We start from the raw sequence: 24,937 nt of genomic DNA on the forward strand, positions 1-24,937 counted from the left end.
GTGATAGCGAGACATATGCGCTTAGCTCCCAACAACCCGTCCGACTATCAGTAAGAGGAACTAACTAAACATGTACAAGATCGCCACAACTAGTATTGAGGTCCATTTTTTTCTAACCATATTTCAGTGAGTTTTTATCAAAATTTAACGTTTTATGAAACAAAAAAAGAATAGGTAGGCTCCTGAATTATTTGATTTTTTTTTTGGAAGGCGGCGAAACAAACATCTTAATAAAACTTTAATAACTTTATAAATTTATAAATGGGAAATAATTTTGGGCCTATATTTGGACCTTTTTTTTGGACCGATGTCATCAAAAGCTGTTGTTAATCTAGCAATCGTGTTGTTAACAGGTTAACAGGATCACAGTAACCTATTGTAGTGTGAAGCAATCGTTAATACATATCAAATCATGATGTTCTGGCGACCGAGCTCTTCAAGATTGAACCGGAGAGGCTTACCGTCTAAATGCATCAGCTGATCGTCAAAATCTGGGAGCAGGAGGAACTACCGGAAGAGTGGAAGCTGAGAGTCATCCATGCAGTCTACAAAAAGGGCGACAGGCTGGCCTGCTCGAACTTTCGAGTCATCACAGTTCTTAATGCCGCCTACAGATTTTGTTGGAGGCAAATCCACCACCGATCAAATTTTCACTCTACGGCAGATCCTCCAGAAGTGCCGAGAGCCCCAAACCCCTATGCTCCACCGGTTCATCGAATTCAAGGCGGCTTACGACACCATAGACCGGAAGGAGCTATGGAACATCATGCAGCGGTACCATTTCCCTGGGAAGTTGATGCGGCTATTACAGGCCACCATGAACGGGGTGCAGTGCCAGGTGAGAGTATCGCACTTGACGTCGGAATCGTTCGAATCTCACAGGGGTCTGAGGCAAGGTGACGGACTCTCCTGTCTGCTCTTCAAAATCGCCCTGCAAGGTGTTATTCGAAGTACGCGGGACTAGACAACGACATTCGTGGCACGATCCTCTGCCGGTCTCTCCAATTTCTTGGATTCGCGGATGACATCGACATCATCGGCAGGACAACAGCGAAGGTGTGCGAGGCGTACACTCGACTCAAACGCAAAGCAGCAAGAATTGGATTGAGAATCAATGCGACGAAGAAGAAGTACCTGCTTGCCGGAGACTCAGACCATATGGGAAGCAGTGGATTAGTTGACGGCGACAGTCTCGAGGCAGTAAAGGAGTTTCTGCTATCTCGGGATGGTCGTTACTTCGGACAACAACATCAGCAGCGAAATCCGGAGACATGCCCCACCAAGAAGGTATTCGACATAAGGCACTGCGAACTCCTTTTCTCTGTTGAATATTACCATTCCCCTTTTTCCGCTTCGTGGCAGCAAGTACGGACCCGCCTCAAACACTTAAATTCCACGTTCAATCGATCCCTAAATGGGCCTTTTAAGCTAACCAAAAAGCAGAACGTTGTTTCCGATCGGATCGAGCTGTTAACAATTATTAATCATTTTAAAAAAGCCATTTTGTTTTCTAATTCTTAAACGACCAAAAACAAATTCAAACTCATTTTATTTACCGATGAACTGTGTCGCAGAAAAACAACATTATAAAATAAAGCCAAACAGTTTTTTCTCCTATCTCCTCTCCTCATATAGCGCTCACAGTACCGGTACGTGCGAGCGTGCGAACTAGCAGAAACAAAAACTACACTTTATATCGCTTTTAAATAAGGGCTTACTCTACACATATCCTATATCCGGGCGTAACACACCGTTCGACCACCGAACCCCATCGGAACGGGGTGGGTTGGTCACCAACTCCGAGTAGAGTAGGGCGAGGGAAGGGAGCATGGAAACAACACTTTTACCTACATGCTAATGTACATGGGAGCGGCACCATGGGAGAGAGGGGAGGGGGGGGGGCGTTACCGTTCCCCACCACCTTCCAGTATTTGCCGTATGCTTTCGATCACGTCCGCCGGCACATCGAGCGGCTTTTCGCTCAACTGCCCGGTGTCCGGATTGGAGACGTAAATTTCGTAGAACGTTTTGTTCGGATCGCCACTATCCTGACTCTCCACCAGCACGAGCGAGTTGATGTCGATGTCCTCGAGCGAAAAGCCACCATCACCTTCCCCTTCCTCCTCTTCTTCTTCTTCCTCTTCTTCCACTTCGTTCTCTGCATCTGCGACTGCTGGATCGCTATCGACCGGATCGCGTTTGCACGGTTGCTCTGCCTCGCCGGCAATCTCGAGTGCAGGCAATTGTATTGCCGTGTTTGTCGCAAAGTCACCACCATCACCACCACCACTACTATCACCCAACTCGGTCGTATGAAGCGCACTGTTGCGTGGTTGATTAGCATGCTCGTGCTTGGGAGTAATCGCTGCAGTGCACTGTACAGACGGTGGTAGTGCCGTTTGCGCATTGCCCTGCCCGGGCTGTACCCCGGCATCCGGCGCGTAGAGGGAGGTAGTAGCAGCGGTCGGGCCAGCCGCCTGCTCGACCGGCGGTGGTGCTACGATGGTTTGTGCGAGGGGCGCATACTGTACCACGTGCTGCTCGCGCTGGCCCATCATCGCCTGGGGCGGTATGATTTCGTCCGGTATGATGACGGTATCGCTGGAGCAGCCGTACGAGTCCAGCTTCCCGTACGACACGACGTACGGTATGGCCGTACCGCCTGCGACCGGGGGCCAATCGATTACCTGCACATTCACCGAGGCAGCGTTGCTACGCAATTCGTTTCGCCCGCTCTGCGCTCCGTGCTGCAGCAGCTCGTTCTTCACGATGCTGTCGTCATTGTCCAGCCCCAGCACCAGCTGGCCTTCCGGCTCGTACTCGTCGTACTTGATCTCGACCGGCGTTAGCTCGTTGATCAGCGTAGGCTGCACCGATGGCGCGACATCCGTACGCAGGCAGGTCGTTTGCGTTTGGTCGTCCAGGTTTTGCAGCGTTATCACAGTAATGCCCACGTCCTCCTCCTGCTCCGGCTGTCCGGCAGCGACCGAGGAGGCTGAAGTGGAAGCAGCAGATTCGTTGCCCGTACCATCAACGCCCCTACCAAGCTCGTCACGGTAGCCGCCTGCGCCCATCACGTCATCCGATGGTCGGTAACCGTCCTCCTCCTCGGTTAGATCCTCCATACACTGGTACTTCACGATCGGCAGCTCCAGGTTGGCACTGCTCTCGTAGGTAGCAACTGCGGCCGGCTCATACAGCACGTACGGTTGGTCGGACGCGTTCGGCTCATTGGATGGTCCGTCCGGTGGCACATTGTTCGCGTGGTCGACGTCCTCCGTAGCGTCCTTCTTTATAACGACCGGCTCCTCATCGGGCAGATCGAGCAACTCTTGCTTTGCCACCGGTGGCTTATCCGTCCTCTTCCTCGAAGCCACCAGCTGTGGGCGTGGCTTACCGAAGAAGCGCTTTTTCTTCGGCAAGTGTTTCAGCTTTTTCTGGGAATGTTTCTTCCCATCAGCAGGCGCAGCAGAGCTGGCAGGAGTATTTGTTCGTTCATCTATTACCAGCCGATCGCCGTCGTCATCGTCGGAGGAACCGTCCGCCATGGTATCTTGTTGCATATCCTCCTCCCCGGCGTCATTGTCCAGCGATGATGGAGCAGATTCGTTTGGCATTTGGGGTGATGGTGGTTTCTTTGGTGCAGCGTTTAGGGACAGTTTGCCAGCAGCGGGTTGTGCGGTGTCCATGGGTGTATTAGCGGTACATTCAGGCGAAACGCTTCGTTCGGGAACGGATTTGGTTTGTTGTTGAGCATTCTCTTCCCTGGCGATTGGAACGACCGTACCAGCATCTAGCTGCACGATAGTTTCCTTTTTCGACACTGGGCTATGTTTCCATTCGTGGAACGATTCCGCTTCCGGAGTATTGGACGCTGCAGTGTCCACAGGAACCACATGGTCCGAACGTTCAGCTAAAGCCGAACCATTTTCCTCTGCAACGTATGCAGACGGCTGCTCTTCTTTATGCTCCACCATGGCGGTTGTAACCGTGGCAACAACAGTTTGCTTAGCAGCGGCACGCTTCTTCGGCACCGGAGCACGTTTGCGCTTTTTGGACGTTTCCTCCTTGGGCTCAGTGGTTGCTGGGTTTATTTCCGAGCTGCCTTCCACAACGATGGCTGTATTGTTGCCCTCGTGCTCAGGCTGCTGCTGCTCATTCTCATGCTCAGCGGACGTGGTTGGTGCATTCGGACCCGAGTCGTCTGCCTTTACGGTAGATCGTTTTTTCGACGGTGCTTTCCGCTTTGGTTTCTTTGTCTCGTCTCCCGGCGGCACCTCCGAACCGTCTGCCATTACGCGTTCCGCTTTGCTAATTCGTCTTTGCGGGCTGTTGCTGGCAGACATTCGCATCATCAAGCTGAAACGTGCAAACGTGCGGGATTAGGAATTAAAGAAACAAAGCAAAAAATGAAGAGTTAACGTGCAAGTCATACTTTTTGCGCAGCTTTTCCTTTTGCTGCTGCTCAAGCGCTTCCATCTTGCGCTGCTGCTCCTCCTGCCGCTGCCGTTCGAGCTGCTCGTCCTCCTCGGCGAACTGTTGCCGCAGCTCGTCCACGTTGAACTCGTTCGGATGGAGCAGCGCTTTGTTCACCAGATTGAGGTTGATACGCTCTTCCTTTTTAAACTACAAATGGGCACCGAATGGCACAAACTGTAAGTGCTGTGCGTGATATGAAGGGGGAGCAAGCCCAGTCGGCTTACCTTAAGTTTGAGATCACGCCGGGACCGCTGTGGGAACAGGGTCAGCATCATGGAGAAATCGGTTCCGATCGTGTGCAAGCAACGGTAGAACCGTATCGTTTCCTCGTCGCCCCAATCCTTCGTCCTTCTGATGCGACTGTAGTAGCCGGAATCTGGACGGTGGGTGAGAAATGGAGGAAATTAATAAGCAATTTTCCAAAAAATGCAACACGCCAACAATCAACTTACTGCCGGAAAACTCATCCTGATACACGATATCCGTGTTGGCAAGCGTTTCGCGCATCTCCCTCTCCCGCTCGTTCTCCACCACTAGACTAGCTTCGTCGAGTATCATCTCCCCGTTCGGGCCGAGTTTGAGCTGGGGCGTCAGGGTGACCGGTGCGGGCGGTGCCGTCGACTTCGGAGCCGCCGCCACCACCGGTACCGAGCCGGACGGGGCCGGTGTCGGTGAGCGTGATTTGCTAACGCTCCGGCTGCGCGACCCCCGACCATTGCCCCCTTCCCGACCGTCCACACTCTTCGGTATGTTCTCGAGCGATCCACGCTTGCTGAGGGCGGGCGGTGTCATCGGATTGTTTACCGGGTTGTAGTAGATCATGTCGAACATGGTTAGGTTCTGTTTGTCCACGTTCTCGATGTTGGTGAGCCGCTTGCGGATCTCCTTCTTGTTGTCGAGGGTACGTTGCGATTCTTCCTGCTTGGTCGCCAGCTTCCGGGTGACCTTGTTGACCGTCACCCCCTCCGGGAGGGATTTGTTCGAGGTGAGCGACTCGGTGCGGATGCGTTTGCGGGCCAGCGGGAGGGTGAAAGTGGGGCGCGTGTCCTGCTTCCGGGGGGACATTGGTTCTTCACCGCCGATGAAGCTGTTGCTGGGTTGGGCGTCGTACCCGGACAGACACGGTACGGGGAGGGGGCTGGGGACATCTGGAGGCTCTGGAAGACAGAAACGGAATAATTCAATGTATTAACTTAGATTGAAAATAATTTAAAACAAAATCGATATAGAGATAAAACCTACTCGGAAGCTTAAACTCTTGGAATGTTTCTTCCGGCGGTGCCTCGGGTACGGAACTAGGCACTGGAATTGCTTTCACATCCCGCAGATGTTCGGGCGGTACCGGCGCATCCTCCTCCGGTGGAGTGGCAACTGTAGCACTGGGTAATTCAACTGCTGGCTCCTGCACCGGCTCGGGAAGTGTTACGTGAGCTTCCTGTTTGATCGTTTCGCCGGTCACATTGGTCGTGGTGGTTTTGGCCGGTCGGCGAATGCTAAGATTGGCCGCTACTTTTACGCGTGGTCGGCGGGTAGCCATCGTTCACTGTGTCTGCCCGCTAACTCGGGCGGCTCATGGGCAGGTGCGGAACCACCGTTCCGTACAATTTTCCCACCTCCTCCCACCTGTCAGCACGGTCGAACAAAAATTACTGTGTTATCACTTGATTGGTGGTCTCTGAGTTGGTTCACGCCGATCATCACACTTTACACGTTTAGCGGTACGTAATGGGGCAGCAGTTCCATTGCATCGTGATTTTCCCAACTGATCCACCGTTATAACACTCATTGGTTTTCTACCGCAGGGCTTGGATGCTGCTCACACGGACAATCGCACGGCAGTGAACACGTTTTTGCAAGCAGTTGCGCTTAGAAATTCGGTAATCTGTGGGCAAGATTTTTTTCTTACGCAGAACAGCATGTTTTTCGTCCGTGACGTTTGGGGGGCAATCGACGCGAGTCAACATATGCGTGCCCGGTGAAAAAACTCGCACACAAAGATGATTTACGTTTCCCAAGTAACAAAATTTGAATGGGTGTGAGAGGACAGCGACGCCTTCACGTTAATTTGATTTAGAAATTAAATACGATCAGATATTTAATTATTGTATTAATCATTATGCCCTGGCCGTATTTACCACTACCCCAGTGTTACAAATCCACTAAACGACTACTAAGACATGGTCTAAACGGCTCAAGCTTTCAACCTATAAGGAATCTTCGGTTCGAAAAAGACTTCGTTCAGCAGATGGTATACGACTGATGCATTCTAAAAATGGCCTAAAAAACAAACTAGTGGTGCCATATATTGGTGGGACAGCCACACAGTGAAGCTTTCCTCGCTTTGCATCGCTAGAACTAAAACTCTTTTTTAAATTCTAAACTCCAATGTGAACCAGTATAATTGAAGCAAGAGAGATTTGAATAATCCCAGGTGCTACAAATCCACAAAACGACCACTAAACGGGTTCTAAACGACTCAAGCTCTCAACCTAAACGGAATATAGATGGCGTATTACAACTCATCATTATATTGCTGTCCTTTTCTTACAATGCGTTTCGGCAAGTTTCATCTAATCATAACCTATATGGCCTTCTAACTGTTGTATACGATAATATAGGTTGCCGACCCCTGGGGACGAAGTGGTGAGTGCCACTCGGGGCTCGATCGTAGGTACGTGGGTGCAAGGAGATGAGAGTTCGAGGCTCTCTCATACGAACCGTGACGGAGTACGGACGTTGCTGGTACTACGAAGATATAGTAATTGTAATTGTACGGATAAGTAAGAAATAAAGAGTGAAAGTGTAAGCGATACAACAACTGGCGACGAGGATTATAAGAAACCACCCGTGCAATAGGCAGTGATCGTGCTATGAATAGCAACGGAGAAGCTAACCAGCAGACGAGCAACGGTGATGAGGAGCGGCCATCGCACAGCCGCCATCGCGGTGACACGGGAAGCGTCGATCCAACGGAATCTGGACCCAGCTGGATTCACGAGCTGTTTCGCCAACAGCACACGATGATGCTGGAGCAGCAACAGAATTTCATGAAGCAGCAGGAAAAGCTGATAGGCGAGATTTGGCAGACAGCGCAACTTAAGCAGCCCGTGAATGGGTCAGAGCAGCTTAGTGATGTGCTGGCGGGCCAGGTGAAAGATTTTCACTTCGATCCGGAGAGTACGACGTTCGCCGGATGGTTCTCGCGTTATGAGGATCTGTTCGAGAAGGATGCAAGTAAGCTAGAGGATGACGCGAAGGTGCGGCTGCTGCTGAGGAAGCTGGGGCAAGCAGAACATGAGCGGTACACGAGCTGTGTACTGCCGCGTAAGCCGAAAGATTTCAATTTTACGGAAACTGTAAGTACGTTAAAATCGCTGTTTGGCTCTCGTGAGTCAGAGGTCAGCAAGCGATTTAAGTGTTTGCAGTTACAAAAAAGTGGACTGGAGGATTACGTGACGTTCGGTTGCCGTGTTAATAAGAGTGTAGTGGAAGCAGAGCTCGCAGGGCTTACAGAGGAACAGTTGAAGTGTTTTCTGTTTGTGTGTGGGTTAAAGGACGACAGAAACGCTGATATCAGGTTGCGGTTGCTGAGTAGGATAGAGGATAGTGAAGTAACCACGCTAACGCAGTTAGTAGAGATGTGCCAAAAGATGGTAACACTGAAAAAAGACACTGAGATGATTGAGAGTGAGAGCAAAGAGGTAAACGTCGTGAATGACGGGAAGTTTGAGAGACCCAGTCCAAAGCGAGGGAGGGAGAGCCATGAGGAAAGACAGGAAGGATATTCTAATAGAGCAGCACCGAAGTGTTGGCTTTGTGGTGAGGAGCATTATGCCCGAAAGTGCCATTATAAAAGTTACCGATGTAACGAATGTAGCAGATATGGTCACAAGGAAGGATTCTGCAACTCTGCAGAGCGCTATAGGAAATCCAGGATGCAATATGAAGAGGATAATTATAATGATTATAATTGAAACAGTGTATATGGTAAACGGTAAAGGCAAAGGTCACGTGAATGTGATATTAAATGGCGAGCCTGTGAGGAAGATGGTGGATACTGCTGCTGATATTCGATAATATCATCAATGAAGGAAAATATTTACCATACGGAAAAAAAACAGAAGAAGAAGTAGAGAAGGCTTCGGTTAGCCAATTGTACAATTTTTACAGCAAAAAAAAAAGTGATGTAATTAGATAAATTTGATGAAATAGTTCATGGTGCGGGTCACCCAGGAGATATTAATTGTTATATCGTGAATGTGTGTGTATAAATCAACAATGAATAGGGAACAAAACGCGAGTCGTTCAATGTAAGGTGGAATGAGCCAAGCCGCCGGTATTAGTGGGGGAGATGTTGTATACGATAATATAGGTTGCCGACCCCTGGGGACGAAGTGGTGAGTGCCACTCGGGGCTCGATCGTAGGTACGTGGGTGCAAGGAGATGAGAGTTCGAGGCTCTCTCATACGAACCGTGACGGAGTACGGACGTTGCTGGTACTACGAAGATATAGTAATTGTAATTGTACGGATAAGTAAGAAATAAAGAGTGAAAGTGTAAGCGATACAACACTAACTTTTCGAGCAAAAATCTATATGAATGGTCGTGTGGTCAGATACGTGGGTATCAACACCAACGACCATTGCTCTAATCTCACTTGCTTCAGTGATGGTGGTTTTCATTGGAGTTTAGTACAGTGAACCCTCTCTTATGTGACACCTCTCCAATTTGAAAAACCTCTCTTATTTGAACATTTTGCACAGTCCCTTGATTTCCAGTCCATTTTTGTTCCTCTAATTTGGAAAACCTCTGAAATCTGTGTCCCTTCTATTTGTGTATGGTTATTGCCATGGTTATTGAATGATGTATGCTCAAATTGGCGATTCTGTTCGCAGTTTCCAATAGCAACAGTTAAGGCTGCATACTAAATGTTCTGTCTCTTTCTTGTTTGTATGGACCTTTCATTCACTTTCAACCTCTGTAATTTGAAAACCCCTCTTATTCGACAGTCCCATCGCCTCTCAAATAAGAGAGGGTTCACTGTATTTAAACAATCGTATCGCCGTCCTAGTTCTAGCGATGCATAATTTCAATGCGAAACTATACAACAATGCAGAGAGAATGAGAAAGCTCACCAAACGAGGAAGCTCCACTGGTGGTTGGGTATCCCACAAACAGATGGCGCCACCAGCTTTTTGCTAATTTTAGAATGCTTCAGTCCTTCACCGTCTGCTAAACGAAGTCTTGTTAGATTCTCTTAAGGTTGAGAGCTTGAGCCGTTTAGACCCCGTTTAGTGGTCGTTCAGTGGATTTGTGGCACTTTGGAAGTTATCGAGACAAAGGTACCTAGAGGTAGCGTGCGCAGTGCTAGATCGGAAAGCGAACAGGCAGGAAAAGAAAGCTGATTAAAATAAAATAAAAAGTTGAAAAATGTGTTCAAATCACAACAATCTCCTTCAGAAAGTCAATAGCACCAGCATGTCAACGAAGTTTAATTAGAAAATTTGCACTGCACTACCATCTCCAAACAGAGTAACACTTTAAGTTTTTTTTTCAATAACACACACACACCCACTCTAGCTATTCGATGCATGGAACAAAATCAAAATCAAAATATATTTTCCCTCCACCAGCTTTGCTGCTTGCTATAGCGCATTATCGCGCATCGTGGGATAAGTAGATGATTCCCTTGCGTACGTTTTCCCGGCATGTCCGTACCGGCCGCCCAGTGTGCTCCACCGACGTGCTCCCTTTTTGTCACTCTCTGACAGCCTGCGCGCTGCGATAGTGGTGTTTGGGGAGGAAGAAAAAAGTCTCTCTCGCTCTCGCATTTCTTCGCACCCCTGTCAATGTTGCGACTGCGGCTCTGAAAACAGGCAAACTGCTTCCTAAACAGTTAAAAAATCGACAGCTACGTAAATAGTCAAGTCAAGGGCTTGCGGAAAAAACGGGACAATTTCCTTCAAATCGCAAGGGAAAGTACATCGCCAGTCAGTGGAAAAGCAAAGGTACAGCGACGTGTGTGTTCACGGTAAGCCCGTAATATGGTTGGTGCTGGTGCTGCTGTTGTTGCAAAAGCACGTCTCCAAATGTGCTGAGTGTGTGTGTGTGTGTGTGTGTATGTGTGTATGCTGGTGTGATCTGCGTTTTCGAAGCAAGGAAAATCTGGTGCAGGAATTAAACCACTAGCGAGCCAGTTCTTTTTCTTACCTCCGCGCCCGTGTGTGTGCGTGTGTGTGTGCATAACATTTCCATTCGGTGCAGCTAGGGAACAGACGGATTAGAATATGGTGCAGAGGTGGTGTGAAAAAACAAGAAAAAAGTATGTCTTCTCCATCCTCACCCCCTTCCGCCTGCTCCAATACTCATTTGGTATTAGTTGCTCTAATTTCTTCAGCCATGCGCCCCCCTTGGATCAGTGAAAACGAGAAAAAAAGACAATGCACAGTGTGTGTGTGTGTGCTGGGAAGGGTAGCAGGGTTGATCGTACCGAAATTTTTCTTCACACACCACCTTAACAACGCGCCTCCTTACGGTTCTTAGTGCAGCAAATTTCCCATCTCCTTTGCTTCATTCTGCCTTTCGGTGGAAAACCTCAAAATGTGCGTGTGTGTGAGTGTGTGTAGCAAGAGCTCGGGTGAAAAAGTTCGGGAATGGGGCGCACAGACCAGAAATGAAAGGAAAAAAAATACCGATACAGGAAAACGCGTAGAAAAATAGCCTCCCACTTCTCACCGCGAGAGCGCAACGAATGAGAGAGCGCGCGCCTGTGTGTGTGTTTGTGTGCGCGCGTGAGCGAGTGAGCGGACGAGCCCCGGCCTAGAGCACAGCAGGCCAGCAGAAACCGCGCGCGAGAGTGAGAGAGAATGAGTGTGTTTGTGCAAGAGCAAGAGTACCGAATGTTGGCAAGATGTGTGCACGTGTGTGTGTGTGTGTATGTGTGGAAAATAATGAAAAGAATTGTGTAGCAACTTTCTGTTCGGGTGGCGCGGGGCGAGCAAAGCTGTACTTCGCAGCAATAATATAATTTGTTCGATTTCGTTCCTCCTACCACCCCACGGCACGGTGGGGCTGTACTGTGTGTGTTATCAGCAGCTATACCTCCCCCTCAACCCACCACCACCACCACCACCCATCGGAGTAGGGTGTTGTGTGTTTTTTCAACCCCCATCGCCCACCCTTCCATCCCTTTCCGCTCTCTTCTAGATGCGTTTCTCTTTCTTGGAGTTGTGTGCTCTCGCTCACTTTTGTGATACAAACACACACACACACAGGCGCGCTTTTCGCGCATATTTGTACGGCGGAGAGCGAGCGATGTTGGAAGTATTAGAAAATTTATACTGGAATTTCGGTGGCGGAGTGTACTGTTAATTTTGTTTCGCATTTTTTGTTTGTTTGCTCTCTATGCTATCTTCTCGCCACCACCCATCCCTGCCCTGTCCTTTCCTTTATCCCTGATAGCGCACTTTTGGTGACGGCGCTCCCGCCACACAACGCAACCAGCTGCTCCGGTCAACACAAACACCCTTCCGCAGCACCCCCTTTCCCCAACCAACCATTCATGTATGGCTTTACACACACACACTGTGGCGCGCGAGAAGATTTTAATGACGGTGCGCGCGCGAGATGTACACGCGCAAGGGAAAGGGCAGCACTACTCCCAATCGCGCCAGCCAGTAGCCAGTAGCAAGAGCGCAAGTAGTAGTTCAACCTTCGCGCAAGCAAAACACACAGCACGCTTGAAGCGTGAATGGGAAAACGGCTGTTCGAGACGCAAACGTTTGTGTGTGTGTGTGTACAACGACGGTGCACGTGTGTGTGTGTGTAGGTGTGCGTCTGTATAAAAGTGTTCGAGATCGTGGTCGCGCTTTTTGTTGTTGTTGTTGTTGCTGTTCCCGTGTTGCCTTTTTGCTGCTCGGTGGGTGAGTGGGTGGTGGGTGGTGTGCGTTCCACGCGCGAGTTGTGCAATCGAGTTGTGTCCACCGTGTGTGTGTGTGTGATATGCTTTTCCTTTCCAAACACAGTCGCCACTGCTACTGGCTAAAGGTGCCTTCTTCGTCGTCTCTGGGTCTTTCTGGTTCCCTTTTAGACCCCAACAGAGGTTTGCGCACAGTTTTGCGTCTCCATTTGCGGCTCTAAAATCCGTACCAAAAGATGCTAAAATGAGGCACAAAACAGCGCCCTAATTTAGTGCGTTTGAGTGGGGGGAGAGGGAAGGCGGGGAGTTGGACGAAGGGTGGAAAATGTTATATTTACCGATAGTGTTGTTGCGCGCTTATGCATTTCTAAGGCTTCTCACACTTCCCCCCGGGCCAATCTCTCACCCAAACCTGCTACGGCCAACGTCAACGTTTAGTAGTGATAAAATTAGATAAACAAGGCGAAGGAAGGACTTGGAAGGCGAAGATTTCGGATGTATATTGGTCCACTGTTGTGTGGGAATTGCCCATAGGCCGCTCTAAACATAATTAGTGAAGGAAGGAGAGAGAAAAGGCAGCAAATTCAGCAATTTCTAATGTGGAAAATGTCTTTTTTTCTTACCTGTTTTACTTCCAGCTCTGCCAGCTCGGTGATACTCAACCAGCCACCGGCACAGGAGGCTCTCCATTCCACTTCCGAGGGCAAACTCTGCGCGTGAAAATGTCCCCGCAAGGAATTTGGTCCGAATTTGGTTGAAGCACGGAAGTGAAATTGTTATACGATACGACGAGTGTTTGTCGTTTTTTTATAGAGATTCGCAGATTCGAAAAGTGCATACGAGTGAAAAATAACAAATACAGGAAAAAAGCAAAACGGTTGAATTGAGAAAAAGAAGGTTCAATTTTTGCCACCATTTCACACCAGCGAACGCCGTCGCGACGATAGAGAAATAGTGTGATAGAAAGAGAGAAAAAGAGAGAGAGAGAGAGAGTGTGTGCGGCAGCTGTTAGTGCTCCGAAATAACGAACAGCAGGAGTGTTTTTCTTTGCTTCAACGTATTCTTCTTCTTCTTCTTCGGTGTTGTGCTCCAAAAGAGCATCGCCAGTGAAAAAGTGAACTTTTGCATTGCAACCCCCCACTTCCCATAACCCTCGTGTGTTGTTCTGTTGTCGGGAGGTGTGTGCAGACAGGCGGCAAGCAGAACAACTCCACTCTGCACACACACACATACACGGAGTGCTGGGAAAGCAAGGGAGGCAATTTTCCTGCTCAATGCAACACGCGCCTTTGCCGCAGCTAGTACGCAGCATCCAGCAGAGCAGCAGTAAGGAGTGGTGTGGTGTGTGTATGTATGTTTGAGTGCGTGTGGTTTCGATTGTTCAATCTAAAACAACCCCCCCTCGGTGTGAAAAACCGGCGTGCTGGGGGAAAATCATAGGCAAATAAAGTAGAATAAAAGCTCCAAGGGGGAAAACCGCACCAACGACAACGAAGGCTTACAAAGGCGAGCTGGTGTATGTGTGTGATGAGGGGTGTGCAAGCAGTGTGTAGGGTGGTGAAGAATTGTCTCGCTCCCATGTGAAAAGCTCTCTTTTTCCCGTCCCCGAGAGCCAGTGCCTATTTTCTCGACGAAGTGCATTTTTTGTATTGCAAAACGAGAAGCGTAAAAGTGTGTGGCGCCCCCGAAGCATATTTGCCCCTCAAGTGCGTCTTTGGTGTGTGTATGTGTGTGTATGCGTGTGTATGAAGATGGATCGCTAGCCGAAAATAAAACAACAACAACAGCAAAAGCGTATCTTGTTTCAGGGAAGTTTTCCACCGCAGCAACTGCCCACGGTGGTCGGTCGCAGTAGGCCTTTTTTCATTGTTTGTTTTGCCGTCTGGGCTGGGCAGCGGGAAAAGCGTCGATCGGAAGGCAACCATGCTGTAGTAGCAACAATAGAGGTGCGCGCACACTTCTGACACACACACACCCACGGCAATACGGGGTGTGGAAAACAGTGGCAGTTGCGTGCGAGACAGCGAGGTGCAGTGAAAGGAAAAGCGCTGTGTACGCTTCTTTGTTCGTGTGCGTGTTTTTGCGGCAGAAGCGTAAAGCGCAACAATAACATCTGTTGGCGGGAGCGGGAAGTTAACCCCCTTAAGAGCGGAAGTGTCCGAATAGCGTCTGCTACACGCGTGTGTGTTTGAGTGAGCGTGCAGTGCGTGGGAGGTACAACAACAGCAACAGCGAGAGGAAAACCGCCACCAGACGCCCGTGGTGACGCGTTGCGGAAAATCCGGCTCAACTCATAGTGTGAAAAGCGAAAAGGGAAAATCGCACCAACGATGGCGAATCCGAGGAAGTTTAGCGAAAAGATTGCGCTACACAATCAAAAGCAGGCGGAGGAGACGGCCGAATTCGAGCGGATCATGCGGGAGGTGTTGGACGTGACGTCGAAGGTAGGCGGATCGGGTGAAGGCGGAACTGTATTGGGGGGGATTATTTTACAACGGACAAGACCATGCTTTTTTTTAATTAAATTTATTGCAAAACTTATGTTTTCAATCGGAGGTTTTGTTTGCCCGTCGAGTACGTTTTTAGGATTTTTCAAACGTTCACCACCACACTGAAGTACACTATAGGCGGGGGGGTTATGGAAAAGACTTTAAAAAGTACGCGTGTTTGTGTGTTTGTGTTAGTGTCGATCCATTTTTGAAAGAGTGATATTGTTTCAGTGTTGAGTTCGTGTCAATGGATAAAGCGAACAACTTTGCCAGGTGGCTGATAAGGCGGGTGAAAGAACCAGGGGTAGGAGAGACTTTTTATCGGGCAGACGGATTACTCCAAATTGCTTGTTACGTTGCCGGTCTTGCTATTGGCTAACAAATGGCACCATTTAAATGTGTCGTGTTGCTTTTTTGCTTGGAACCTTTGTTTCCCATTAAATTATCGCAGCTAATTATGATTTTATTAGTTAGCTGTGGGAAAACCTACAAAAACCCTCAATTCATTTGCCATAGGATAAGCACTAGACGCAAAGTGTTATAAAATTCTATTTAACAAATTAATCGTGATTTTCTTTTATATTTGGCTTAACGATTAACGCAGTCTGTTAGTCTTTGCTGTGAGGAAACGGTCCATATGAAGTTTGAACCCACGACGGGCATGTTGTTAAATTGTGCATGTTGATGACTTTACCACGAGATCGCGCTATCGTGATCGTGAATATGTGATCTCTTTAATTCTTATTGGATTCGTATGTATAGCATTTTTTGCTGGTGCATGTGACAAGACAACATTGACAACAGAATAGCAATATACCGATTACAATGGGCTTCATCCCAACAATTAGATTACTAATCACGGCGCATGCTTCTTGGTCTGCAAACCTTAAGGCCGGGCTACATTGATCGTACTCGCACGCGTAATTTTGATTTTCACTAGCGCATCTGGCGGCGGCTGACCGAAGCATTTTGCCAAACAATTTGGAGCCGCTTCAGAAAATACGTTAATTTTCCATGTTTTTTACTTAAATCGGAGGAGAAAAGTTTTGTAAAAGGTAGATGCACATGTCTTGCACGAATTGCATCCATTTTCATGGCAAAAAACGATGGAAAAACTACTTAATTTTGAGATCCGGCAGGTCCATTCCCTCGATGACCAAAAAAAGCTTCCACCAGCCGCCGCCAGATGCGCTAGTGAAAATCAAAATTACGCTTGCGAGTACGATCAATGTAGCCCGGCCTTTAAGGCCGGGCTACATTGGTCGTACTCACAAGTGTATTTTTTATTTTCACTAGCGCATCTGGCGGCGACCAGCGCAAGCTAGATGTCGGTATAATTTATGTGTCAAAATTATTCATACTTGGTGTCTCATCAAGTTTCGAGCAGGCTACTTGTATGCCGTATGAAATGTTTATAAACGTCCATAAATTGCAACAAAATAGGCCGTTAATTGTTGTTGATGGATAAATCGTCATTCATACAAAGCGCTAGGCAACATTTTTCCCCATCTTCCAACATCTTTCCATCATTGGGTAAAATTATAGCCTCCTGGACCCAAAACACTTTTTGACAGATAAATTATACCAGCCTCTAGCTTCGACCTGCCGCCGCTAGATGGCGTACGCGTTCAAAAAAAATACACTCAGGAGTACGATCAATGTAGCCCGGCCTTTAGAACATAGATGCCAGGCATTAAGGCCGGGCTACATTGATCGTACTCGCAAGTGTAATTTCGATTTTCACTAGCGCATCTGGCGGCGGCTGGTGGAAGCTTTTTTTGGTCGTCGAGGGAATGGTCGTGCCGGATCTCAAATTTAAGTTGTTTTTCTATCGTTTTTTGCCATGAAAATGGATGCAATGCTTATAGGACATGTGCGTCTACCTTTTACAAAACTTTTCTTGTCCAAATTAGGTTAATAACATGGAAAAATTACATATTTTCTAAAGCGGCTCCAAATTGTTTGGAAAAATGCTTCGGTCAGCCGCCGCCAGGTGCGCTAGTGAAAATTAAAATTACACCAGAGAGTACGATCAATGTAGCCCGGCCTTTACAGGCTACTTTTTTCGCGAAGTTAAAGGCCGGGCTACATTGATCGTACTCGCAAGCGTAATTTTGATTTTCACTAGCGCATCTGGCGGCGGCTGGTGGAAGCTTTTTTTGTTCACCGAGGGAATGGACCTGCCGGATCTCAAAATTTAGTAGTTTTTCCATCGTTTTCCATTGCAAAAATGGATGCAATGCGTGCAAGACATGTGTATCTACATTTTACAAAACTTTTCTCCTCCGATTTAAGTAAAAAACATGGAAAATTAACGTATTTTCTGGAGCGGCTCCAAATTGTTTGGCAAAATGCTTCGGTCAGCCGCCGCCAGATGCGCTAGTGAAAATCAAAATTACGCTTGCGAGTACGATCAATGTAGCCCGGCCTTAATAAGCGGGACCATAGACTCGCCCTGCTACCTGCTAGAAAAGCCGAATCTCTATGTTCCTGAACGACCTCTCAGGTCACATGAGCAGTTAAGACCTACGTTCTCTAGATCTGCACATTCCTATAATGCGCCTATAAACCGAATGATACAAAACTTCAACAAATACCAAAGATTTTTTGAGTTCAACATTAGTATAAACCAGTGTTACTGTCTCTCATTTCCTCATGGATATTGTTGTACCTAAGTTTGTAGATGAATTAAGGATTTATTATACAAGTAAGTGTCTCAGCAAGTCTAAGAAAGATACTAAATGACAAATTAATAAACAAGACAACATTGTGTTTAGCGTATTACATTTCAGAATTGTTTGTTTTGTGTTGTTTTCCACACATGCAAATGATTTTTGAATATCATTTCTAGCAAAAGGATTTTTATTTTAATCTGAACAATTTATTACAGGGTTTTCCAAATGACTTCTGAATGTGCACATCATTATTAACCCCCCCTCCAAAATGTTTTTCAACAGCTGTCCCACATTGTATTAGCATCAGAATAAAAGTTCAGTTCTTACAGATGATTTTCAACACATCACAAAGAACTATCAAACTCAAGTTGTTGACAGTGAACATTGACTCAGAAAACCCTGTAATTAAAGCCTAGAAGGACGGTCGTGTGGTACAGGCGTCGACTAGCACGATTCAATAACATGCTCGTCATGGTAGGATCTCATACGTAGTGCTGACTATCCTCCCTAAAAGGGGGGTGATAATCCATATGTCACTGAAAGTCTAGCCCAGTGGTGCCTACAGGCAGTCCTTGATCGGCTACGGATGTTGTTCCAAAGAAAAAGAAGAAAAAAACAAATTGGGAACTGAGAAGTTCATAAGGTTGAAAAAGTAAAATATACACGAAAAACAAATAAAAGAAACAACTGGGAATAAAGCATAAATCAAATGATCGATTAAAATCATTCCAGTTGTTCTTTACACATTTTTGCAACAGCTAATGTTAATTTTTGCATATCGGATGTAATTGGTATAGATGACATAGCTCTGATTGAACGGTATGACAAATACATCAATTTTCCAGCCTGATTTGCGGATAATCTGTTACGCGTTTTTTTGTGCATCCACTCAAACTTGATTAAAGATCTTTCCACTGTTGGCAATTCCTTTTTTTAAAGCCTTTTTATGTATAAAGTAGTTCGAGTCATTTTTTTGCAGATCCTAGTTTTTTACCTTCTATGAGATCTAATTTGGAGAATGGCAAATGTACCGGATGCCAAATGTCTTCAACTCTTGCGACTTAACAACATGTCTGTCATGGGTTCATGTCCCGAATAGCCCGTGCCCCCATACGTAGGACTGACTATTCTGCTATGGGGGGTAATCCAAAAGTCACTGAAAGCCAACTCCACAAGTGGTACAGGCAGGCCTTGACCGACAACGGTTGTTGTTGTGCCAAAGAAGAAGAAGAAGAAATGTACTGGGTAAAACGCTTTGATTAATCGCGTTTCAACTTAACTTGATAAGACATGCCTGCTTAGATTTCAAGAAAATTCTCAGTCCTCAATTTGAAGAAAAAGTATTTGCTCTTGATGATTGAAGAAGTTGAGAACTTTATAAACAACCAGATCGTCCTTTTGCAAACATTGAGCAAATAGTTCACAAACCAGGATCTGATTGCACGACATCTTCAATGGAGAAAACAAAGTTTTAGAGCAATAGAGCCATCGTTAGAAATATAATATTTTTAAAATATTTAGAGACCATGTATTTGCCTAAACTGCGTATAACAATATGGAAAAGTCGTTTGCATCGATCGATCGTTGGTGCCAAGGGACATCGATCAGCTTTGATCTGTTGTTTTGCTTACCTACTGAATTTCTGCTTTGTGTTTCTCGTTAGGTTTTTTGTCCACTTAATCCAAAACCAAAGCCGCAAACACAAACACATTATCCGCTAAAACCAATGCGTGGTGGCGAAAATTCGGCGATGTTTGTAGACATTGTTGCTACTCCAAAATCGATCAACGAAAAAAACCAACAATGCACTAACAGTTTCAACGCTTTGCAACGCTCCAACCGTTTGCCGAGCTACAATTAACGATGCTAAAGTATGCGAACGTCATCGGATAATCGTACCGGGAGGCATTAATTACCACAGTCGATCGAGTGTCGACCGATGCGATCGAGGTGGTAGAACCTCCACTGGTCGATTATTAAAGGTGTTTCTGAGTTGTGGCCCGGCCAGCAGTGTTAGTGTGGGGTATTTAATTTTCATTTGATGTTTGTATTGTACCAATTTAAATTGGATTTTAAATGCACGGTTGCAGGTTTACGGCTAACGATTACCGAATTCGGAGCACAGTTTGGCGCAGTGGTGTACTAAGCTACTGCTATACCACTAAAGGTAGCGCCATCTGGCGGCATTACCCTTTCAGGGTGACAACTTTACGAAGGAGAGCGGTACAATTATGAATGAAGATTCATATCTGCAGTGTTTAGTATTGCCTGCTGTTAAATTCATTTTCGAAGGGGCAAATTCTTCCTCTTCCTTCCCCACCCCTCCCCGTTCGACATGTGCCAGTAGAGACGAATGGGGCGGGTTTTGCAGCAGCAGCAGCAGCGAGGGTTATTATTGAGTTGGTTTTATTAACCTCCGTTACCGGATTGTAACTCGTTTTCTTGCTAAACACACAGACACACACTCGGTCCGGGATTAGGAACCAGGTTGGTATGCATTAGAACGGGGGAAGCTGCAACACGGTGGGAGAAGGGGACACACGGCGCTATGTGTGCTCACACGGTTCGTGCCTGTCGGTATTTATAAATAACGTGTTTTGTAGCAGCAACAGGCACAGGCCGCGCGCACACAGTCAGTAGTCCCCCATGGTGGCGTTCGGTTCTCTCACGCTCCTCCTCTCCACTACCAAAGAAATGCTGGGGCAACAACGGCTAAGAAGATTGCTCATTGCAATCTTGGCTGCTGATCTCTGCTACCTGTAGTTGGGTGTGCACGCTCGTGCCTGATCTCCCTGATAGACACACCTGTACCTACCCCGAGGAGGTTGATTGAGATGCACAGCTATTTCGAAAGGAAAAGTAGCACCATTTTCAGGTTCGGGGGGGAGGGGGGGGGGGAGGTGGGTTTGTATGTTGGCTGGGGAGTAGGGGTGGAAAGAAAATATGAACCATCGAACTGTCTGTGTCTCCGTGTGTGCGCTCTCGTGTTTTACAGGGTTTTCCAGGGGTTCTCATAGTTGTGGGACACTTCCTTGACTCTTTCTTCCTGGAAGTGAACTTCAAATAGTAGAAATTGGACTCTATGGCACCCTTTTTGGACAGGCTCGTTCGAAATTCCTATTGCATTTGTCCAACAAGGATGCTATAGAGTCCAATTCCCATTACATTAGGTTCATTTCACGTTAGAAAGAGTTCATTAAGTGTCCCATGGCTATGAGAACTCGTGGAAAACCCTGTACAAGGGTCCATGTTGTCCCAACTTGAATGACAGCCGAATATTGGGACTGTGTCAGTCGAACAGTGTGGATAGCGCTCGGCGCTCTTGGATGCCTTGCTGTAGTAGGTAAGACTGTCTGTGTGTAGGGTTGTTATTTGCATACGAGTTGCTTGTCCGCTGGTGCTGTTCCTGTGCTGTGCAAACAACACTACACACGGTACTCGCTCGCACAAAATCCCAAACCATGCCGCGCCGTGCCAAATCGGACTCAGGGCGCGTACTACATCTTCTACCAACACACACACACTGTCTCAAACACGAGCAGCTGCTTGGTTTTGGCTGCCGGCCCGTGTAGTAAGAGGCAAAAACGTTCTATTTGTACAGTGGGTATGTTCGGAGCGGGAACCACGACGCGATGATGATAATGTTGCCGGCGACGGCGGGCCGCTTTGAGCGACCTGAGCACCACCAGCATCACCACTACAGACAGCGACGGAGGCCACGATAGGGGCGACAAAAGGCTGCAAGCGTAACTCACCGCCCCCCCCCCCCCCCCCCCCCTGTATCCCCTGTAAGCCGCCAGCAGCTCCTTGCTTTTGTGTTCCATTCGCCTTCAAATGTCAATTCAATCGCGTTTGTGATACACTGCCCTCCGGCCTCCAATTGCTGCGCGCGTTTCGATTATGAGACGATGGTTGGTGGGGGGTGAGGGGTTGTTGGGTTGATCTCTCGTGTGGAAGGGGTCCAGTTCGCACAGCACCAGGAATATGATGGGTGTATGATAAGGAGGTAGCTGGCGATGGCGAAGGGTGTTAAACCTCCCCCGGGAATTTAAGGGAGGAGGAGAACACACCACACACACTCTCCGTGTGCTTTTCTGTCATGCCCTGGCGTGGTACAAATGGTTTGATAAGCTGCCGATTGAAACCAACACACTGTTGTACACACACACATACACACACTGATGACGGTATATATTGCTGTCGTTCGTGATCGTGTTGTTGTTGCTCTGGCGCTTTTGCGTTTGCGCGTGTTGTTTACGTTTACGCGGTAAGGCACGCCAGCGAATGTGTTAGAGTGATATGGTGGGAGGTGTGGAAGCAGACACGAGAGAGGAATGGTGTAAAATGCATCACCCAAGACGGGGGGTGTTGCAATGCTCTGGAGCACAGTACACGACGATTCAGTCTTACAAATGGAGAAATGTATTTTTATGAATTGATTTGATTTAGTTGGTATTTCAAAAATGCATTTTTAACACTAATATTTATTTAAAGGGTTAAATCTGTTCTCAGAAACAGGACATGTCTCTCAGTGTATGTATGGTTTATCTCTGTGCTGTGCTGTTGAATATTATAACTGTTGATAGCTGCTCCAGTACAATATAATTTACCTATGCTCAGTGCTACTAACACATTTCTCAAACATTTCCATAATGGCTCAAAAAACGTGGCCGTTAAAAGTTAATTTCGGAATGGATTACAACCCATGATTTGCTATTTGGCTCTAACAGTAACAGCAGGCTAAATTTATTTATGAATATTCTTGTTGAGCGTTACATCAGCTGCTTCTCCAGAAAAAATCAATGCTTCGAAGTTGTTGGCAGTTTATCTATCATTTATTTATTTATCTAAAGATTTGTTTCACAATTTTGAGGCTGAGATAAAAATTAACTACTTAATAGCTCTTACACCTTAATGCTGCTGGCGGATATTACTATTTTGATAACAAGTTTTATTTATATTTAATGCGACATGTGACATGTTTATGGTTTATAAATTGCGTAAGTTACTTCCTCGTTTGAACCGTGAGAACGGTTGACTACCTGTTTATGTTTGTTGCGTTTCTGAAGCGCGCGCTATTGCTTGAGGCGTGTTCTGCTTGAACTTTGTTTTAACTTGAGATGTTTTAACTTGAAGTGTTTTACTTCGCTACATCCGCATATATGCTTTTACTTCATAATGAGGTCGTACGCAACACACCTAATCCCAAAAGTATGCCCCTAACATCTGCCCTAGTCCAGGGGCGCCAAAATTGAAGAGTAACAAAATAATCTCTTTGAATGTGTTGTTTGTTAAATTAAAATTAAAGTAATTAGACCATGTATTGCCTTGCCTTGTCATGGACAGTAATAGTTCGCTGTATCCAAGGTAGGCCTTTTCTAATCAACAAGCAAGGTTCGAGTGCGACGTCTAATTCGTTTTTTAGGTATTTTAGCAACAAATACATATTGGTTTACCTTAAAACGGTGTTGGAGTGTCGGTAGGCCAAGCAGAAGGCAACGCGAGCGATAATTTGGCATGGTTGTAAGTCCTCTAAATTGGTCGCATTTTCAAGCAAGTCTTGTAAACTTTCGTTGTAGTTTGCCTCTATTATGTTAATCGTTGTAATGAAGTTCGAAAACCATAACACCGAGTAGTACTCCATCGTATGAGCGCACAAGACAAGTAAACAACGACTTAAGACATAAGACACCACTACAGAATTGTCGAAAGATAAATCCTAGTAACGTATAAGCCTTGTAACAGTGGGTCCCTTTCTCTTTTATGATCGTAGACAGAAATTTCAGCCTGTTAGCTGTTTGTATTGTGTAGCAGTTTTCGAGCAGCTATCAAAGTGGGTATAGTATACAGGAGGGCTTATTCCAAGGTGTATATATTTAGAAGGTTGATTTTTATCGCTTCTGCTTCTGAAGATTTAAAGAATGTTTTGTTTATTCGTCAAGTCTCCAGCAAGCTTGTTTGAGTAAAAGCTTTCACCCGTCCTGTCAAAAAGTGATTTTCAAATTTGGTTATAAAAAACATGCTATGAGACCACCTGGACTACATACACTTTGATTGTAGATTCCACCACCTAACCTCATGAATGCCCCTTTGGGATAAATAAAAACACGACTTTGTTATGACATTTTTTCGAGCAGGTACTCCAATCTAATTCTAGCATTCAGGCTGAAATAATCTAGGCTACAAATCTCAGGCTAGTTTTGTGTGTGGTTTTTGTAGGGAGTGTTGACATGATTTTAGCCGCCAACTGTCAAATTCCATATAAAAAAGCTGGCTAGTATCGTAAAAGGCCCAAGTGTTGTCAATATGTGAACGGAAATTCAAACTATAGTCCAGTGTGTAACACCTAGATCTCAAACTTCCTGATTGATTATAAAGATTATTTTTTGATTATTTCATCAATTTCACCATTTTCATAGCTCTCCACATTAATTATATTCATGATTACATGCCAAACAATCATGATTATGATCCCTCTTGCTACCAATTCGCTTGAGTGTGTCAGTGTCTTCCGTTTACGTTTAAAATAAAACTGCGTCTTACAGAATAGTTCTGTAAAATCTTTTGCTGCAACGATTGCCACAGAGAGTGACAGGCATCACAGAAAAACCCTTTTTCCAAAGTGTTTCAAAATGCAAATAAATAATAAACACAAGAAGCACAAACATTTCGCTATTCTACTCGTCAGTACCATCTTACATCGGCTACCGCTTGCCAAAACTACAAACCGGTTTGCATCGTAGTACCGTAGGAATATGGCGCAGGTTGAACTCATTACGTGCGTGCTTGTTTTTCGGTCGAGTTTGGGACGCCGCACGCCCATCATCACCCCGCTGCCAGCAGCAGCAGCAACAGCCTCATTTGGAAGCTAATAGTCCGGTGGTGGCGGTTTGTGTGGCGTCTCGAGTCTTTTGAGTGCGAATCGCTGCGGTAGAAATGGAAGCAAATGTCGCGATAGTTCCCGCCCCGCTCCCGTGCTGTGCCCGAGGGCAATTTGACATGACACGGTGCCAAATAAAATGGCCAAAAGTTCCCCCCTCCCCACCAGTCCATCATTACCACTCGGTTGTGACCCGGTTGGGGGTCGCACTACCGCTAGTGGCGAGCGATTAAATAGTGTGTGCAAATATTGTTCTACTCATTTGCTTACATGTGTGGCACCCCGTGTGTGGTGGTTCTCTCGGTACACAGGGGAGAGGTGGAGTGGAGATTCGTGATTTTGTGGCAGCCAGACTGGTCTAAAAATAGAAGAAGGTGTAATGTTGACGGAACTTAAGCTGGTCACAGGCAAACCGGTCTTTCACTTATTTTATGACAGTGTGTCGTACATACCCGTAAAAATCTTGTTTTATCACTCGGTATTGTACTTTTTTTTG

At 46.5% G+C, this 24,937-nt stretch overlaps 2 protein-coding genes across 9 annotated transcripts in view; one reads left to right on the forward strand and one right to left on the reverse strand.

The window, feature by feature from the left end:
- Positions 1-1,501: 1,501 nt before the first annotated feature.
- On the reverse strand, positions 1,502-6,440 carry LOC120957415 (transcription factor TFIIIB component B'' homolog). The gene is made up of 5 exons (XM_040379619.2): positions 5,722-6,440; positions 4,932-5,636; positions 4,704-4,855; positions 4,436-4,626; positions 1,502-4,359 (listed from the first exon to the last, which is right to left on the reverse strand). The coding sequence occupies exons 1-5, from the start codon at positions 6,014-6,016 to the stop codon at positions 1,905-1,907; spliced, it is 3,798 nt and encodes a 1,265-aa protein (XP_040235553.2). The 5' UTR covers positions 6,017-6,440; the 3' UTR covers positions 1,502-1,904.
- A 3,796-nt stretch (positions 6,441-10,236) lies between these two features.
- Positions 10,237-24,937, forward strand: part of LOC120954930 (uncharacterized protein DDB_G0283357-like) — a 44,529-nt gene continuing 29,828 nt past the window's right edge. For 2 of the 8 annotated variants that reach the window (XM_040375278.2, XM_040375284.2), the window contains exons 1-2: positions 10,238-10,510; positions 13,036-14,841. In XM_040375278.2, coding sequence (XP_040231212.2) covers positions 14,728-14,841 — 114 coding nt within the window. In that variant the 5' untranslated portion in view covers positions 10,238-10,510; positions 13,036-14,727. Of the gene's footprint in view, positions 10,511-12,180; positions 12,402-13,035; positions 14,842-24,937 lie in introns of those variants that run through there. The other 6 variants (XM_040375285.2, XM_040375287.2, XM_040375282.2 and 3 more) reach the window with 5 other exon arrangements.

The sequence above is a fragment of the Anopheles coluzzii genome, chromosome 3, assembly GCF_943734685.1.
Source record: "Anopheles coluzzii chromosome 3, AcolN3, whole genome shotgun sequence".
In the NCBI taxonomy this organism is placed as follows: Eukaryota; Metazoa; Arthropoda; class Insecta; order Diptera; family Culicidae; genus Anopheles; species Anopheles coluzzii.